Below are 17,826 nucleotides of genomic sequence, written 5' to 3'. Positions count from 1 at the left end.
ACAAAGCCAGAGAACCCTGAAGACCTCTCATCTATCTCCTTTCTGTTCTTCCTCTCTCACAAGCGTTAATGAGCATTGTTCAGTAATTAGGGTTCTCCATTTCTTGCTGAGGCTCTAATCCATTTCTCTTTTCTCTTCAGGTGGTGATGAACTGGAAATGGAGGACAAGGGAGACCATGACGAAATCCACACAGAGAAGAAACCATATAAAAATTTGGAGTGTGCAAAGAGCTTCAGTCAAAGCTCCCATTCAACTTCCCATCAAAGAAATCCCATTGAGAAGAAACCTTATCAGTGCTTGGAATGTGGAAAGAGCTTTGGTTGGAGGGCTCACCTCACTGTCCATGAAAGAATTCATACAGGGGAGAAACCATATCAGTGCGTGGAATGTGGAAAGAGCTTCAATCAGCAGGCCAATCTCACTACCCATCAGAGAATTCATACAGGGGAGAAACCTTATCAGTGCTTGGAATGTGGAAAGAGCTTCAAGGAAAGGGCCAAGCTCACTTCCCATCAAATAATTCACACAGGGGAGAATCCTTATCATTGCTTGGAATGTGGAAAGAGCTTCAACTGGAAATATAATCTCATTTCCCATCAAAGAACCCATACAGGGGAGAAACCGTTTCAGTGCTTGGAGTGTGGAATGAGATTCAGTCACAAGGGAAGTCTCACTTCCCATGAAAGAACTCATAGCTGGGAGAGTCCACATAAATGCTTGGAATGTGGAAGGAGTTTTAGTCAGGACTCCCATCTCATTTCCCATCAAATAATTCATACAATGGAGAGACCGTATAAATGTTTGGAATGCGGAGAGTGTTTTAGTCAGGAGTCCTTTCTCACTTCCCATCAAAGAACTCACAGCGGGGAGAATCAGATTCCCCAAGAATCATTGGATTGTTGCATTGGATTAGATGGTGAGAGTCATCTTCTCCAACCACCTGCAATGAAGGATATTCAACAAAAGAGTTCATGACAGATGGCCATCCTACCTTTGCTTAAAAACCTTCCAATTCAGGAGTGTCCCACACCACCTGAACTACTTTCTTCCAGAATCAAACAGTTCTTGCTGCTAGAAACTTATTGCTGATGTTTAGTCAGAATCTCCTTCCTTCTACCTTAAATCCATTGGTTTGGGTCCTCTTTCCACCAGAGTAGGAGAAACCAAGTTTGTTCCATCTTCCGTGGCACGGCCCTTTGCATATTGAAAGATGTGAAGCAGTGCCTGGTCCTCCGGTGAGCATCATGGCTTAGTAGGGACTTGAACCCAGGACTGCCCAGGACTGCCAAGTCGTATTCTGACATTCTAACTACTATACCACACTAGTCAGGAGTCTCTTGGAAAGTGTGCATGCATGTGCATCTTTAAGTTTAGGCACAGTGTTCTGGTGCTTGTATTTAAAGTTGTGTACACATGGGATGAAAATAATAATAATTAAATTACTGTTAGCTAAGGAGGCAGAAAGGGTGAGTTTCGGGGTGTTGCAGCTGAGAAATGAGAAGCACGGTTGTGTAACAACAACATCAAAACCAGAGCTTTGCTTAATTAAACCTATGTCCTTTCTAATTAAATCTATGTCCTTGCAAATGTATTTGTGGGAAGGGGTTATTCTTTCCTTTATTATGTATTTTGTGTTTTTATTTTGCATCTTTATGTTGTGAAACACTCAGATCTTTGTATAAAAGACGTCTTACAAATGTAATAAATTAAATAAATAGCAGAGTAGTCATAAGCAATAAATAAAACATTAAAATACACAATCACACTGAAGAATAGCCACATGAATAATGAGAAGATATAAAATAAAGATAGAAAAACCTGTAGCAACAACAAACCTGCTAAGCCCAAGAGTTTGTTCAGCGGCTCCAGCTTTTGTAGCTGGAGTCAGTCTGGACTTTCCTAGGCCGCATGGGAATAGGCCTGCAAGGCAGGAGAAGGTCATAGAGGACTCACAGCCAGGATGAGGGGGCCGGGCCTCAGGCCGGTGGAGAAAGCCTGCAAGGAAACAGTTGGAGGTTGAAATCAGTACTATAGGAATACCCTTGTAATATCCATTTTTACAATAGTAATAAAGTAAGAAAAGAAAGAAAAGAAAAAACTGGAAGATTTGAAACCATACGCATATTAGTGTATTTTTGGTCTTTGTCGGAAGCCACCCAGAGTGGCTGGGGAAACCCAGCCAGATGTGCGGGGTACAAATAATAAAGTTGTGTTGTTGTTGTTGTTGTTATTATTATATTTCAAAAAGTAAAAACCAGGATACCCCGAAAGCTGTTGAGCATTTTTTAGGAAGACCTCAACATTGTTGTGGTTTTTTAAGGACCACCCGCCATTTTATGACAATTTCAAGATCCAGGACAATCTGGACTTATGGCAGCCCTAACTTTTTAATATCAAACTTTTAAATAAATCAGTTGTACTCCACCTCACACTTCATTCTTCGCTACGCTGTGGGTGTAGTGTTCAGGTCAGAGTTCTGGGGTGGCAGTGGGAATAAGGGGGGGTGTTTGCTGAAAGGCCCAGCTGTGCCCCTTGAATGCAAAGGGAAGGTGGAGCAGGAGGGGGTGGGCGCAACGTGGGGAGAGAAACAACCTCCGCAGGGTACATTCTGAAGCGTTTTTCAAAGTGCTCCATAAAAACAAACTTTTATAACATTCCTATAAGGTAGACCAGTAGCACAGGTACACCTTTCCTTAAACTTGCTAAAATGAGCTGTTACACTTCAGGTAAATGGATGTTCCTGTTTCTAGACGAGGTGGGAAAATGCTCAAATCGGTTTCTGTTACTTTTCTCTCATTCCTTTCCTTAGTTATGGAGGTGTGGCAGTTCAATCCTTTTGACCAGACCAGGTTCCTTTTCCTCAGCCTCCCCCTCTCTCATCAATGTCCCTCCTGAGGCGTCTTATTGTGTGCTCCAGACCCAGGGGATCCCTCGGCCCTCTTCTTTCTCTCCCCCCAACTCAGCCCCCCTTCCTCTCTCCTTCTCCTCAGGCCGGAGCCACTTCTCCCTCAGACTCAGCCTCTCCTCCTCCTCCTCCTCCCTTCCTCCCCTCTCAGCTCCAGCCTCAAAACTCCCTCAGAAAAGGCGCCTCTCATCTTCCCGCCAAAAGGGCTGGGCTGTCTGGGTAGCCAATCAGACTGCGCCAGACTCGGCCCGGCCCAGCTGTCCATCTCTCTCCCCCTCCTCTCTCTCCCCGCCCCCTTAGTTTTGCCTCCTCGCTGCTTTCTGACACTGCGCCTTGAAAGTGGGGCTGCTCTGAGGGGGGCTGAGCTCTGTCTCCCCTCGAGCTGGAAAGGCGCCTGGGACTTGGCCCTCGTTGCAGAAGGAAGGGGCAGGCACAGAGAAGAAGAGAGAAAAGAACCCACGGAGGAAATGGCGTATAAAATGTTCTTTTTCTGTTGCAAAACTCCCTTATCCTTCTACAGAACTTGTTTTCTGATTCTCCCCCTCCCGCATAAAAGGAGTGGCGATGGGGAGGGACAGGGTGAGCTCGGCTGGCCAAGGGTTAAGAGGATCTGAGCTGGACTCCTAGAGAGGACCAGAAATGAAGGCGGGGCGGGTCCTCCCGAGTCCAGGCCCCGCCCTCCCCAGCCCCTTCCTGTCAAGAGGCAGCTGTTGTCTCCTCGGAGGCGCCTCCTGCATCGAGTGAGTCTCTCTCTCTTCTTGCCTGGGGTGCTTTGGGGGGAAGGGGAGGGTGCAGGGAGACCCCCCCCCCCAAATCAGGGATCCTCTCTGCAAAGGATCCAGGGGGTGGTTGAAATGAATTTCCGAATTCTAGGGTGGGGAGGGAACCCCGAGAGTCATCTGGGCCAAGCAGGAGCAATGCAGGAATCTCCACTCAAATGCTGGTCAGGATACGGAGGAGCGAGACCCATGGCTGTCTTTTGGAGCTCATGGGGGGAAAGGTGGAGAGAAATGCCGTGAACAGCGAGAGGGAAGCCAGCCCGTAATTTGGTCCCTGCTTTCCATCGATTTCCGAGTCATCTTCATGCGCAGCTCTGCATGGAGGGCATTGCAAATATCCCACCAGAAGCAGAGCATGGAGTCCCCTGGCCACAAAGGGACTGATCCAGAAGTACCCCACGCAGATGTGGTGTGGGGGTTCTGCTGTGTCACATTATTAATTACACAGCCACCCTCCTGAATACCCAGGGCATATTTCAGGATTAAAACACAACATTTAAAACAGTTTAAGACAACTTGCAATCACAGAAAGAAGCTAGGTCCTACTTTACCTCCCCTTGAGTACAGTGGTACCTCTGGTTATATACTTAATTCATTCGGGAGGTCCGTTCTTAACCTGAAACTGCTCTTAACCTGAAGCACCACTTGAGCTAATGGGGCCTCCTGCTGTTGCTGCGCCGCTGGAGCACTATTTCTGTTCTCATCCTGAAGCAAAGTACTTAACCCGAGGTGATATTTCTGGGTTAGCGGAGTGTGTAACCTGAAGCGTATGTAACCTGAGGTACCACTGTACTGTCCTTTGGCTTCACCCACTTGGCCCTCAGGGCATTTCCCAGATGAGGATCTGGCCCTCAGAACAAGGGGAAAAGGACCCCATCTCAGTAGTTTGTCTCGAGGAGGTGGGAACTCCTCACTATAGCCTGGTTTCCACGAGTGACTCACTTGTCAATCGCCGTTCTGACTTTATTCCTTGACTGCAAACACTGCAAGGCAGGATCAGCCAGGCTGATTCATTTCACAGAAATCCCTTCACTTTCCTGCACATCTGGGATGGTCACTTTCCTTTTAGGAGGGCAAGAGCATTACTTCTTCTTTCTCTTCTTAAGCAAAGCTCAAAGTCCAGCCAGTGGTGCAGTCCAGCCTTGGTTCCTAGCGAGACTCATCCTCGCTTGCTCAGGGAACATTTTTCTCCTCTTGTCCATGTTGTACTTTTATAACAGAACAAGGTTTTTTTTTTGTTGGCTTTTCTAGCGCCTCTAATTTGGACGAACAGAACTTGGCAGAGGACCAAGGGGATCCTTCCTGTCTCTGGGAGGCTTCCTGAGAGCACAGATGGATGAGCAAGACTCAGCTGGCCCTGAAGCAGGAAGACGCCAGGCCATGCAAATGGGAAGCAGTGCAGGATTCTGGGAAGGCTCTGGGCAGAAGATCCTGGGAGAGGAGGACACCCTTCGCTCAGAGGTGCAGAGCCAACAGTTCAGCTGGTTCTGTTACCAGGAGGCTGAAGGACCCCGTGAGGTTTGCAGCCAACTCTACCACCTTTGCCACCAGTGGCTGAAGCCAGAAAGACACACGAAAGCTGAGATGCTGGACCTGGTGATCTTGGAGCAGTTCCTGGCTGTCCTTCCAGCAGAGATGGAGAGCTGGGTGAGGGAATGCGGAGCAGAGACCAGTTCCCAGGCAGTGGCCCTGGCCGAAGGTTTCCTCCTGAGTCAGGCAGAGGAGAGGAAGCAGGTGAGAGAGACTTTCCTCTGGATGCTCCCAAGGGGCTCCAAACAAGAGGGAACGGGTCCCTAAATCTCATCCTTTTTTGGAAACATCCAAGGAAGGATATCAGATGCTGCTAAAATTTTTGCCTCTGCCATTCCTATTCTGATTCTTTTCCCCGTCTCTGTTTTGAATCCTTGTTGCTGTTTCAGGGAAAGGATCTGTTTGCTGAAATGGGTCCTGATTCCTCTGAAGAAGAGAAGTCTCTGTTGGACGCCAGAGCTAGGCCACTGGGTAAGAAGGAAGGAGTATTTTCTCAGTTTGGTCCCATTCTGTTGGTGTTGAAAGTAATCTAGTGGTTCTTTTGAACTTTTGGGGAAGACACTTGAGGCCCTGAGCCCAGAGGAGCCTGATAAATAATTTTGCACAATTAAATCTGAAATAGGTACAGGGGAGTATTTCTTAATCTGTAGTTAGAGATGCACTGCTTCAGCTCTGAGAGAAGCATCCTGCACTCCTGTCTCCCCACTTCCCTTTGTCTCTCGCAGGTGAAAGAAGGATGCCGGCAAGACCTCCTCCTCCATCTCTTCATCCTGGTGGAGGGGAAGCAGCGGCTGAGGAACCGGATCAGGTGCGGGGAAGGAGCCTTGGGGGGAAAGAGGTGGGGGGGGGGGAGAGAGACAGGGCGTTTCTGAGACAGAACAAGTTTCTCTGCACCTCTTTCCTTCTGTCACAGCAGCTCTTCAGAAAATGCCATCCCATAATGTTTATCTGCTGAGAATAAGGAACAGTCACCTCACCTTAGAATGACACTAGTGTTATTTCTCAGTCCTTGCAGTTTCATTTTTTATATTTATCACTGGGCACTAAAATCGGCTTCTCAGCAGTTAGCAAGCCATCTAATACGGTGGCTTAAAGGCCTGATTGCCTCTGTTCTGAATGCAGGGCAGCAGGGAACCAAGGACCTGAGGCAAGTCAGGACCCTTGGGAACAACAACAATGCGAGGGATAACGCATCAAAGAACTCGGGCTTATCCGATGTTTTGCATTGGATCCGCTCCACCCCTAGGCTGAAGTCAGCGGACGAGTGAGGGGAGCCAGCTGTGAACTTGGGTGGCCAGACAGAACATGACTCCCTCCCTCCAGCAAGGAGAAGCTTCTGTGGCAGCGGGGGAATGGATCTCAGCGCCCGTGGGTTGACGCAGAAATCATTTTTGAGGCCTCAAAATTCAAACTTCATCATGCACAATTGGCCAAATGCTTGCTCTGACCTTGAGGGACTCTAATAACATACACTTCAAGCAGCGTGACTGTGCCCCGGTTTTACTACGGGACCCAAGTTGTGATGGATGTGTCTCTATTTAGCTCCTTACGGGAGCTCTGTCTGTAGGGCTATGTAGGCTCTTAGCCACGAGATTAAGCGAGAACAGAAATACAGCAATTATAACTGGTCATTTACCTTTTTTACCTTTATAAGAGAACAAATGAGATGTTCCCGGTAAGTTCTGACACCTCCTTTTCTGAAAAATAGCACTGCCGACACACATGGTGGGTGTGTCCAGAAATACACGAGTTCTGGCAAAAGGTTTTTGCAAAGATTTCTTTGATCACAAGACAGACAGAACCTGTGACCCCAGGACTGGCTTTGCTTAACCTGTACAGTCAGGAAACAAAGAATTTCTAACTCATCTGGTAACCGCGGCAAGAATGACCATTGCCTGAACATGGAATACATTGCAAATATGGACCTTTTTATTTCCTTTTAGGGTCTCGTGTGCTTTGAAGATGTCACTGTTTGTTTCACGGCTGAGGAGTGGGCGTTGCTGGATCCTGACCAGAGAGCTCTGCATAAGGAGGTTACAGAGGAGAATCGTGGTATCCTGGCCTCTCTCAGTAAGGCTCCTAGTTGGATCACGAGATCTGTCTTGAAATTCCATACATATATCTCTATTGTGAGGGAGCTCAATAGCGCTGCCTTCAGCAGCTGGGCTTCCAACACCTCCACAAGTCACCTTGAATGGAGGACTGTTTGGTCTGGGATTATACTTCCTCCAATTATGCCTTTCTAAACAGAGGTCTTAATTGTCAGCGGTCCCTTTACCCTAAACAGAGATCAGGCTGGTCTGAACTGCCGAAACCTTTTAAAAGGAGGCTTCATTCTTATAAAAGGTAAAGGACCCCTGACCCTTAAGTCCAGTCGCGGATGACTCTGGGGTTGCAGCGCTCATCTTGCTTTACTGGCCAAGGGAGCTGGTGTTTGTCCGCAGACAGCTTCCGGGTCATGTGGCCAGCATGACTAAGCCGCTTCTGGCAAAACAAGAGCAGCGCACAGAAATGCCGTTTACCTTCCCGCCAGAGCGGTACCTATTTATCTACTTGCACTTTGACGTGCTTTCGAACTGCTAGGTTGGCAGGAGCTGGGACTGAGCAACGGGAGCTCACCCTGGCGCGGGTATTCGAACCGCCGACCTTCTGATCGGCAAGCCGTGGGCTCAGTGGTTTAGAGCACAGCACCACCCGCATCCCTTCATTCATACATATATATATATATATATATATATATTTGCTTTCGTAGATTTTCACGGGTACAGGAATGCAGGTTTTGGTGTCCTCGGGTGTCTTCCCGTGTAAAAGTTGGGGTGTCTAGGCGACGTTTCGACGAGGTCTCACTCGTCATCTTCAGGCTGGTGCTTTCGGCTTCTTGTTACTGGAACAGAGCAGGATCTCAGTGTTTGAGTTCCTATAAATACTGTTGAGGAGGTGTGGTGTATAGCCTCCAATGTTCTGGGCAGAGAGGAGGTTCCCAGGCTAGTGTGCCTTTTCTTCTTTTGTTCCTTAATTACTTGAGGGATATCTTGAGTGATTTCTTGAGTGATTTCCTGAATCCCACTTAGGTGGGTCATTAGGTGTGGATTAGTTGCTAAAGCCTTCGTGTCTTGAACTCTTGAACTTTGTGAAGAGTTTTTCTGAGAAGATGGCTGTACTGCACTTGGTTGTGCTCTGGCTTGGCTTCGTGTATAGGGGCGAGCTGTGGTTTTGTGGCCTGTGCCAGCCAGATCTGTGTAGGGATTGCAGGGGGGTGCAGCATCCGGAGGTGCCACCCTGGTTTGGCTACTGGATGGTGTCTGTAATTTATCTGTGGAGAGGGTCTGGGTTTGGGTCTGGTGTGGTTGATTGGTGATGGCGTTCTGTGTGCCTCTGGATCTGGTGTCAGATTTTGTGGGGAGGGCTAATTTCCAGATGTCTGGCAAGCGGGATGTGTCGTCACGCTTGTTCATGTTGTGAGGGTGTTTCTCTATCTCGATGGCTTCCATGATTATTCTCTTGTGGTGATGTTCCATGTTAAAGAGCAATTTGGAATCTGCAAAATTAATTTCGTGTCCTGTTTCTTTCATGTGTTGGAAAAGAGAGGAAGTTTTTTCTTCTTTTTTGACGGCATTCTTGTGTTCTGCGATCCGTGCATTTATTCGTCTGTTTGTTTGTCCAATGTACGTGGCTGGGCAGACTTTGCAGGGTATTTCATAGACCCCTTGGTTTTCCAACTGAATTTTATCCTTGGGGTTTCTGAGGATATTGGCTATTTTTTGGTTGGTGCAAAAGGCTGTTTTGATATTGTGTTTATGGAGGATTTTGCTAATTTTATCTGTAGTGCCCTTGATATAAGGAAGGAGGGCTATGCCATTGTTTTCTTCTGTGTCTTGGTTTTTGGGGGGTGTTTCTTTTTGGATTAGCTTCGTAACCCTGTTTTGCTGGTATCCATTGGCAATTAACACATTTGAGAGATTCTGTGACTCAGTTGTCAAGTGGTCTTCGTCAGCCAGGCGTTTGGTTCTGGAGATGAGAGTCTTGGCTACGGAGTTTATTTGTGCAGGGTGGTGGTGTGATTGTGCATGTAAGTAGCGGTTGGTGTGTGTTTTTTTCCGGTAGATAGTGTGTCCTAGGGAGCCATCAGGTTTTTTGTAGATTAGGACGTCAAGGAAGGGAAGTTGGTTGTTGGCTTCTATTTCCATAGTGAATTGTATTTTGGGGTGTAGGCTGTTGAGATGTGTGAGGAAGCTATCCAGTTTTTCCTTCCCGTGTGGCCAAATTACAAAGGTGTCGTCAACATATCTGAGCCAAAGTTTGGGTTTGTGTTCTGACTTGTCTAAAGCATTGGTTTCAAAGTGTTCCATGTACAGGTTAGCGATGACCGGTGAGAGGGGTGATCCCATAGGTGCTCCTTCTATCTGTTTGTATCTTTGTCCATTGTGGATGAAGTACGTGTTGGTTAGGCAGTGGTTGGTCAGGTCCAAGATGTATTCGGGGGGATTGTATTTGTTTTGAATGGCTGTCAAGGCTTCATTAATGGGCACTTGTGTGAAGAGAGATACAACATCGAATTGCCCATTAATGAAGCCTTGACAGCCATTCAAAACAAATACAATCCCCCCGAATACATCTTGGACCTGACCAACCACTGCCTAACCAACACGTACTTCATCCACAATGGACAAAGATACAAACAGATAGAAGGAGCACCTATGGGATCACCCCTCTCACCGGTCATCGCTAACCTGTACATGGAACACTTTGAAACCAATGCTTTAGACAAGTCAGAACACAAACCCAAACTTTGGCTCAGATATGTTGACGACACCTTTGTAATTTGGCCACACGGGAAGGAAAAACTGGATAGCTTCCTCACACATCTCAACAGCCTACACCCCAAAATACAATTCACTATGGAAATAGAAGCCAACAACCAACTTCCCTTCCTTGACGTCCTAATCTACAAAAAACCTGATGGCTCCCTAGGACACACTATCTACCGGAAAAAAACACACACCAACCGCTACTTACATGCACAATCACACCACCACCCTGCACAAATAAACTCCGTAGCCAAGACTCTCATCTCCAGAACCAAACGCCTGGCTGACGAAGACCACTTGACAACTGAGTTACAGAATCTCTCAAATGTGTTAATTGCCAATGGATACCAGCAAAACAGGGTTACGAAGCTAATCCAAAAAGAAACACCCCCCAAAAACCAAGACACAGAAGAAAACAATGGCATAGCCCTCCTTCCTTATATCAAGGGCACTACAGATAAAATTAGCAAAATCCTCCATAAACACAATATCAAAACAGCCTTTTGCACCAACCAAAAAATAGCCAATATCCTCAGAAACCCCAAGGATAAAATTCAGTTGGAAAACCAAGGGGTCTATGAAATACCCTGCAAAGTCTGCCCAGCCACGTACATTGGACAAACAAACAGACGAATAAATGCACGGATCGCAGAACACAAGAATGCCGTCAAAAAAGAAGAAAAAACTTCCTCTCTTTTCCAACACATGAAAGAAACAGGACACGAAATTAATTTTGCAGATTCCAAATTGCTCTTTAACATGGAACATCACCACAAGAGAATAATCATGGAAGCCATCGAGATAGAGAAACACCCTCACAACATGAACAAGCGTGACGACACATCCCGCTTGCCAGACATCTGGAAATTAGCCCTCCCCACAAAATCTGACACCAGATCCAGAGGCACACAGAACGCCATCACCAATCAACCACACCAGACCCAAACCCAGACCCTCTCCACAGATAAATTACAGACACCATCCAGTAGCCAAACCAGGGTGGCACCTCCGGATGCTGCACCCCCCTGCAATCCCTACACAGATCTGGCTGGCACAGGCCACAAAACCACAGCTCGCCCCTATACACGAAGCCAAGCCAGAGCACAACCAAGTGCAGTACAGCCATCTTCTCAGAAAAACTCTTCACAAAGTTCAAGAGTTCAAGACACGAAGGCTTTAGCAACTAATCCACACCTAATGACCCACCTAAGTGGGATTCAGGAAATCACTCAAGAAATCACTCAAGATATCCCTCAAGTAATTAAGGAACAAAAGAAGAAAAGGCACACTAGCCTGGGAACCTCCTCTCTGCCCAGAACATTGGAGGCTATACACCACACCTCCTCAACAGTATTTATAGGAACTCAAACACTGAGATCCTGCTCTGTTCCAGTAACAAGAAGCCGAAAGCACCAGCCTGAAGATGACGAGTGAGACCTCGTCGAAACGTCGCCTAGACACCCCAACTTTTACACGGGAAGACACCCGAGGACACCAAAACCTGCATATATATATATATATATATATATATTCATTTTTACATTTTACAATGTTTCAACAACAACATTTAAATCTAAACAAATTCAGCCTACATTTTCTGCCACTTCCCTCCCACCCCCAACTCTGGGGTTCCTTATTTGATATTCTATTCTTACTGCATAATCAATTCAAATCTATTTGCAAATGTATCCTTATACTTCCTTTAACTTATTTCTAATTGCTCATATTTATGTCAATCCTGCTAACGTTTTCAATTGTTTTCAATTTATCTTTATATATTCAGCAAAATTTCCCCATTCTGTTAAAAATAAGTATCTCACGTTGATCTCTTATTCTTCTGGCAAGTTTCGCAATCTCAGCATGTTACGTCAGTTTTACTTGCCAGTCGTCTTTTGCCAGTCGTCTTTTGTTGGTACTGCTTTTTCTTTCCATCTTTGGGTGTATACCATTCAGGCAGCTGTGGTAGCATACATATACAGGTTTTTTTCCTGATATTTGGGTACCTTCCTCCCATTATACCTGAAAGGGAAGCTTCCGGGTTTTTAACAAAGATTATTTTCAGCATTTTTTTCAACTCGTTATAAATCATTTCCCGGAAGACTTTTACTATCTTACACGAACACAACATGTGAAAAAGGTACCTTCCTTCACTTGACATTCCCAGCAGGCATTTGATTTGGTCTTGTACATTTTAGCTAAGTTACTAGGAGTCAAATACCATCTATACATCATTTTCTTTTAACTCATAACATGCTGTAAATTTCAAATCTCCATTCCACAATCTTTCCCATGCTGCCATTTCAATGTTATATCATATATCCACTGCTCAATGTATCATCAGCGATTTGACCTGTTCGTGTTTTGTCTACCATTCTAATAATATTTTGCCATTATGGTTTCTATTTCCCAGCAAGTTTTTACATTTATCCCAAACTATATATATGTTTTTCCTAATAACATGATTCATGAAAGCTTTATGCCTTTCAGCTTTTCCATGCCACAAATATGCATACCAGCCCAACTTATGATCATGCCCTTCTAACTACAAAATCTGAACAGTTCTCAATGTTAACCACTCCTTTAACCAGTAAAGGCATAATAAACAGTGGTAACTTGGTTCTCAAATGGCTTAGTCGCCAAACAAATCAGCTACCGAGCGTTGTTCCAGTTTGCGAACATTTTTCAGAAGCCAAACGTCCGACGTGGCTTCTGCTTGAGTGCAGAAAGCGCCTGCAGCCAATCGGAAGCTGAACCTTGGTTTTTGAACACTGGGAACTCCATTTCTTTCTTAGGCTCTGATCTGTTCTTCTCTTTGCTGCAGGTGGTGATGAATTAGAAATTAAGAACCAGCGAATCCATGACAAAATCCACACAGTGGAGAACCCATATCAATATATGGAGTGTGGAGAGAGCTCTCATTCCTCATCCCATCCAAGAAATCCCATTGGGAAGAAACCATATCAGTGCTTGGAATGTGGGAAGAGCTTCCATCAGAGGTCCCATCTCACAGCCCATCAAAGAATTCACACAGGGGAGAAACCATATCAGTGCTTGGAATGTGGAAAGAGCTTCAACATGAAACAAAATCTCACTACCCATCAAAGAATTCATAAAGGAGAGAAACCTTATCAGTGCTTGGAATGCGGGAAAAGCTTCAGTACAAAGGCCTATGTCACTTCCCATCAAAAAATCCATACAAGGGAGAAACCATATAAGTGCTGGGAGTGTGGAAAGAGCTTTGACTGGAAATATAATCTCACTTCCCATCAAAGAATTCATACAAAACCTTATCAGTGCTTGGAATGTGGAAAGAGCTTCAGTGAAAGCATCAAACTCACTGCCCATCAAATAATTCATACAGGGGAGAAACCATTTCAGTGCTTGGAATGTGGAAAGAGCTTCTCTCGGAGTGACTCTTTCACTTTCCACCAAAGAACTCATACAGGGGAGAAACCCTATCAGTGCTTGGAATGTGGAATGAGATTCACTCAGAAAGGAAGTCTCACTTCCCATCAAAGAACTCATAGCTGGGTGAGCCCACACAAATGCTTGGAATGTGGAAGGACTTTTAGTCAGGACTCCCATCTCATTTCCCATCAAATAATTCATACAATGGAGAGACCGTATAAATGCTTGGAATGTGGAAAGAGTTTTAGTCAGGAGTCCTTTCTCACTTCCCATCAAAGAACTCACAGCGGGGAGAATCAGATTCCCCAAGAATCATTGGATTGTTGCATTGGATTGGATGGTGAGAGTCATCTTCTCCAACCACCTGCAATGAAGGATATTCAACAAAAGAGTTCATAACAGATGGCCACCCAACCTTTTCTTAAAATCCTTCAATTCAAGAAGAGTCCACCACCGCCTGAACTTCTTTGTTCTACAGTCAAACAGTTCTTGCTGTCAGAAAGTTTTTCCCGATGTTTCATCAGATTTTCCTTACTTGCATCTTGAATTCATTGGTGTGTCCTTCCACCGGAACAGAAAAAAGCAAGTTTGCTCACTCTTCCATGGCACAGCCCTTTCGATGTTGTAAGATGTCTATCACATCTCCTTCTCCATCTCTTTTTCTCCATAATAAACATCCCGGCTCCCTCAACCATTTCTCCAAAGTCTTGGTTTCCAGAACCTTGATCACCTTGGTCTCCCTTCTCTGCACCCATTCCAGCTTTCAGGGATGAAGCAGATCCAGAACTCTGTTTCAAAAGGTTTGGCCCCAGAAGCATCAAAGCCATTGTGGAGACAGAATGTGTGCAACACAACATTCCTGCATTGCGGGGGGGTTGGAGTGGAAGACCCTTGGGGTTCCTGCCAACTGTATGATTCTATGATTCTGTGTTGATGCAGCCTAGAATGGGATCAGCTTTTTATTTTGCTGCTGCATCTCACTGTTGACTCACTACAAACTTGTGGTCTACTTAGAGCCCTTTACCCTTTTCCAATATATGCATGTTATTCCTGCCTACGTGCAGAACCTGATATTTGTCCCTACTGAAATTCATTTATTGCATTCAAATACCCCCTTTTCCCCCAGGTTTCCCCCCTCTTCTTTTAATCCTGACAATAACCCTGTGAGGTTGGTCAGGATGTGAAGCAGTGCCTGGCCCCCAAGGACACCTGGTGAGCATCAGGGCCAAGTAGGAATTTGAACCCAGGTCTGCCAAGTCATATTCTGACACTCTAACCACTGTACCACACTAGCTCTGTCATGAGACTGTCAGAAATTGTGCATGTGTGCACTTTTGCTTCACGTTTAGGTACACGTCCTTGTACTTAAAAGTTCTGTACACATGTATCAAAACAATAATATAGTGGTGCATTTAAGGTACTGTTAGCTAGGGGGGCAGAAAGGGTGAGTAACCATCTACAGTGGTACCTTGGTTCTCAAACTTTATCCGCTCTGGAAGTCCGTTCCCAAACCAAAGCATTCCAAAACCAAGATGCACTTTCCCATAGAAAGTAATGCAAAGTGGATTAATCCATTTCAGACTTTTAAAAACAACCCCTAAAACACACACAAAAAAGCTGCAAAAATAAATAGCAAAAACAGGACAGACCTCAGCATAACACTCAAAATGAAACTGGGGAACTCAAAATGGAAGTGGGGCACTCAAATCAGAAGCGTAGCACTCAAAACAGAGCGTGTTTGGCTTCCAAAAAATGTTCACAACCCGGAACACTTCCTTCCTTGTGGGTTCCAAGTTGTTTGAGGACCAAGGCGTTTGAGAACCAAGGTACCACTGTATGTCTTTTCAAATTTGTTTGTGGAAGATGGTTATTCTTTTGTATTGATTCTTGCTTTTATTATGTATTTTGTGTTTTTATTTTGTATTTTTATGCTGTGAAGCACTCTGAGATCTTCTGGTGAAAGTCATTATACAAATGTAATAAATTAAATGGCAAAGTAGTCATAAACAATAAATAAAACTTTAGAATACACAACCAGACTGAAGAATACCCGCATAAATAATAATAATAATAATAATAATATCTTTATTGTCATTGCCCCCTTTGGGGACAACGAAATTACTTAATCATGAGAAGTTCTAAAATATACAAAAACCTACAGCTACAACCCCACCCCCAAACCTGCTAAACCCAAGTCTCTGTTCAGCAGCTTCAGCTTTTGTAGCTGGAGTCAGTCTGGACTCTGCTAGGCCACATGGGGAAAGGCCTGCAAGGAAGGAGAAGCTCTTAGACGACTCACAGCCAGGATGGTCTCTGTCCTCTTCAGCAGCCTCAACCTTTGTAGCACTGGGTCCTTCTGTCCCAGACCATGTGGAAATAGGCCTGCAAGGCATGGAGATGGTCTTCCAGGACTCGCAGCCAAGGTGGTTTCTGGCCTCTTCAGGAGAGACAGTTGGAGGTCGGAGTGGGGTGGGAGAGCGGTGGGAGTTGTGAAGGAGGGTTGGTTAGATCAGTAGAAGAGGAACAGCATAATAAAGCCTCCTTTTACAGTTTTAATAAAATAAAAGTAACAGGCACATCTGAAAGCACATGCTTATGTACCCAAAGTTACCTTCAACTTCCATTTTTATTTTTTAATAAAACAGTTATACTGCACCAGACATGTCATTCCTTGCTATGTTGGGGGGGAAGTGTTTAGATAGGATTTCTCTGGGGTGGCCCCGGGAATCAAGGGGGTGTTTGGTGAAAGGCCCCGTGACTAAAAGTGGGAAGGTGGCGCAGGGAGGTGTGGGCACTGCCAGAGCACCCGAACAAAAGAGAACCCAAACTTTTATTAGCTGCTAATCCCTATGTTACACCCCCAAAAAACCTACATCACTAATACATCATGGTTACATCATGAAAGGGGAGGTCTGGTGGCAGGAATCTGAGCATCCTGGACCCTGCCCCATGGTTCCCCTTGCCCTCCACCAAACACCCATCAAGTGGAACAAAAGAGATCTTTACATTTCCCTGTTTCCCAGCCAAGTTCATCACATCCTTTTGTCTTCATCTGGGTTTGCTATTTCTGGAATGGCTACCTGTCTGGCACTCAGGTATCAGGAGGCCAGGGATTATCGCTCAGGCAGAGGGGCTGCTGAGGAGCTGAGCTCACAGGTCTATATGCATTTCTGACGTTTTCCCAGTGAGCCAGTACAGAGATCCATTGATCAGTGAATTGTTACATTTGGTATCGTGCAGCAAAGGCCCTTTGAATAGATAGGAAGAAACTGTGATGAAGTGTTTTGTGGGGACAAGTCACAAAAGTGATTGTGCTGATTTTGGTAGTGGGCTGCAAGTGCATGATATCTGCTGGAGGGGCAAGCATCCCCCCCAACCTATATATAAATTCCTGCAACACCCTATTACTGGGGTAGAAGGAAGGGAATTGCTATGAAGAATGGGCAGGCACAAACTGCTAAGTCCAAGAGTCTGATCAGCAGTCTCAACCTTTGTAGCTGGAGTCCATCTGTACAACCATCACCCCGGACCAAAGGATTAAAAGAACAAAAAAGGAGATTGGCTGGCCAAGGGTTAAGAGGAGCTGAGCTGCATTCCTAGAGCAGACAGGAAAGGAAGGCAAAGCTGGCAGGTCCTCCCGCGCCCAAGCCCCGCCCTCCCTGGCGCCTTCCTTGCTCTAGAGGAAGGGATCTGCCAGCTCTCCTCTGGGATATGGTGAGCCTCCTCTCCCTTCCCCAGAGGGTGCATTGGGGAGAAGGGGAGGGGGCAGAGGGAGTCTTCCAAATCCATGCAGCGTGGGACCCCCAAGTGAGGGAGCAGAGGGTCCTGGCCCCTTTTCTGCAAACCAGAGCGGGAGGCAAGTTCGCTGCAGGTATGAAACCATGTTCTTTATTGTGCCAACTCCCTGGGGCACCCACAAAATTCCGCATGAAGGAGCCAGACAAGGTGAGGTAAAGGACCCCTGGACGGTTAAGTCCAGTCGAATTCAACTTTGAGGTGTGGCTCTCATTGCTGACTTCAGCCTGAGGGAGCCGGTGTTGGCCCACAGACAGGATTTAGGATCAGGTGGCCAGCAGGACTAGACCGCTTCTGGCACCACAGGACACCGAGTGCCAGAGCGCATGGAAAACCATTTCCCTTCCTGCTGCAGTGGTACCTACTTATCTACTTGCTTTCAACCCTGCTAGGTTGGCAGGAGCTGGGACGGAGCAATGGGAGCTCAGCCTGTCACGCAGATTCGAACCTCCGACCTTACAATCGGCAAGCTCAAGAGGCTCTGTGGTTTAGACTACAGCGCCACCCCATCCACGACAGCCCAGCACCCCCCCAAATCAGAGGGCACTCAGCAAATGAGACTTTCATAGAATCACAGAATTGTAGAGTGGGAAGGGACCC

General features: G+C 46.0%; 3 protein-coding genes across 5 annotated transcripts in view; all 3 read left to right on the top strand.

Annotated features, from left to right (window-relative positions):
• LOC310663007 (uncharacterized protein) overlaps positions 1 to 17,826 on the top strand; it is a 54,584-nt gene that overhangs the window by 1,779 nt on the left and 34,979 nt on the right. The window lies entirely within an intron of this gene.
• The window catches only part of LOC310663043 (uncharacterized protein), a 39,921-nt gene that overhangs the window by 2,164 nt on the left and 19,931 nt on the right, over positions 1 to 17,826 (top strand). The window contains exon 2 of one of the 3 annotated variants that reach the window (XM_083410590.1): positions 141 to 1,335. The exons of 1 other annotated variant lie outside the window; for it this stretch is intronic. In XM_083410590.1, coding sequence (XP_083266716.1) covers positions 141 to 976 — 836 coding nt within the window. In that variant the 3' untranslated portion in view covers positions 977 to 1,335. Of the gene's footprint in view, positions 1 to 140; positions 1,336 to 17,826 lie in introns of those variants that run through there. One more of the 3 variants, XM_083410591.1, reaches the window with a different exon arrangement.
• On the top strand, positions 3,513 to 15,465 carry LOC310662964 (uncharacterized protein). The gene is made up of 6 exons (XM_083410400.1): positions 3,513 to 3,646; positions 4,937 to 5,419; positions 5,605 to 5,686; positions 5,941 to 6,023; positions 7,159 to 7,285; positions 12,845 to 15,465. Exons 2-6 carry the CDS (start codon positions 5,018 to 5,020, stop codon positions 13,828 to 13,830), a joined length of 1,680 nt encoding a protein of 559 aa, XP_083266526.1. The 5' UTR covers positions 3,513 to 3,646; positions 4,937 to 5,017; the 3' UTR covers positions 13,831 to 15,465.

Source organism: Podarcis tiliguerta (assembly GCF_965153285.1).
Source record: "Podarcis tiliguerta genome assembly, chromosome: 13".
In the NCBI taxonomy this organism is placed as follows: Eukaryota; Metazoa; Chordata; class Lepidosauria; order Squamata; family Lacertidae; genus Podarcis; species Podarcis tiliguerta.
The sequence above is the reverse complement of the archived record's forward strand: the minus strand, read 5'-3'. Positions and strand labels throughout refer to the sequence as shown.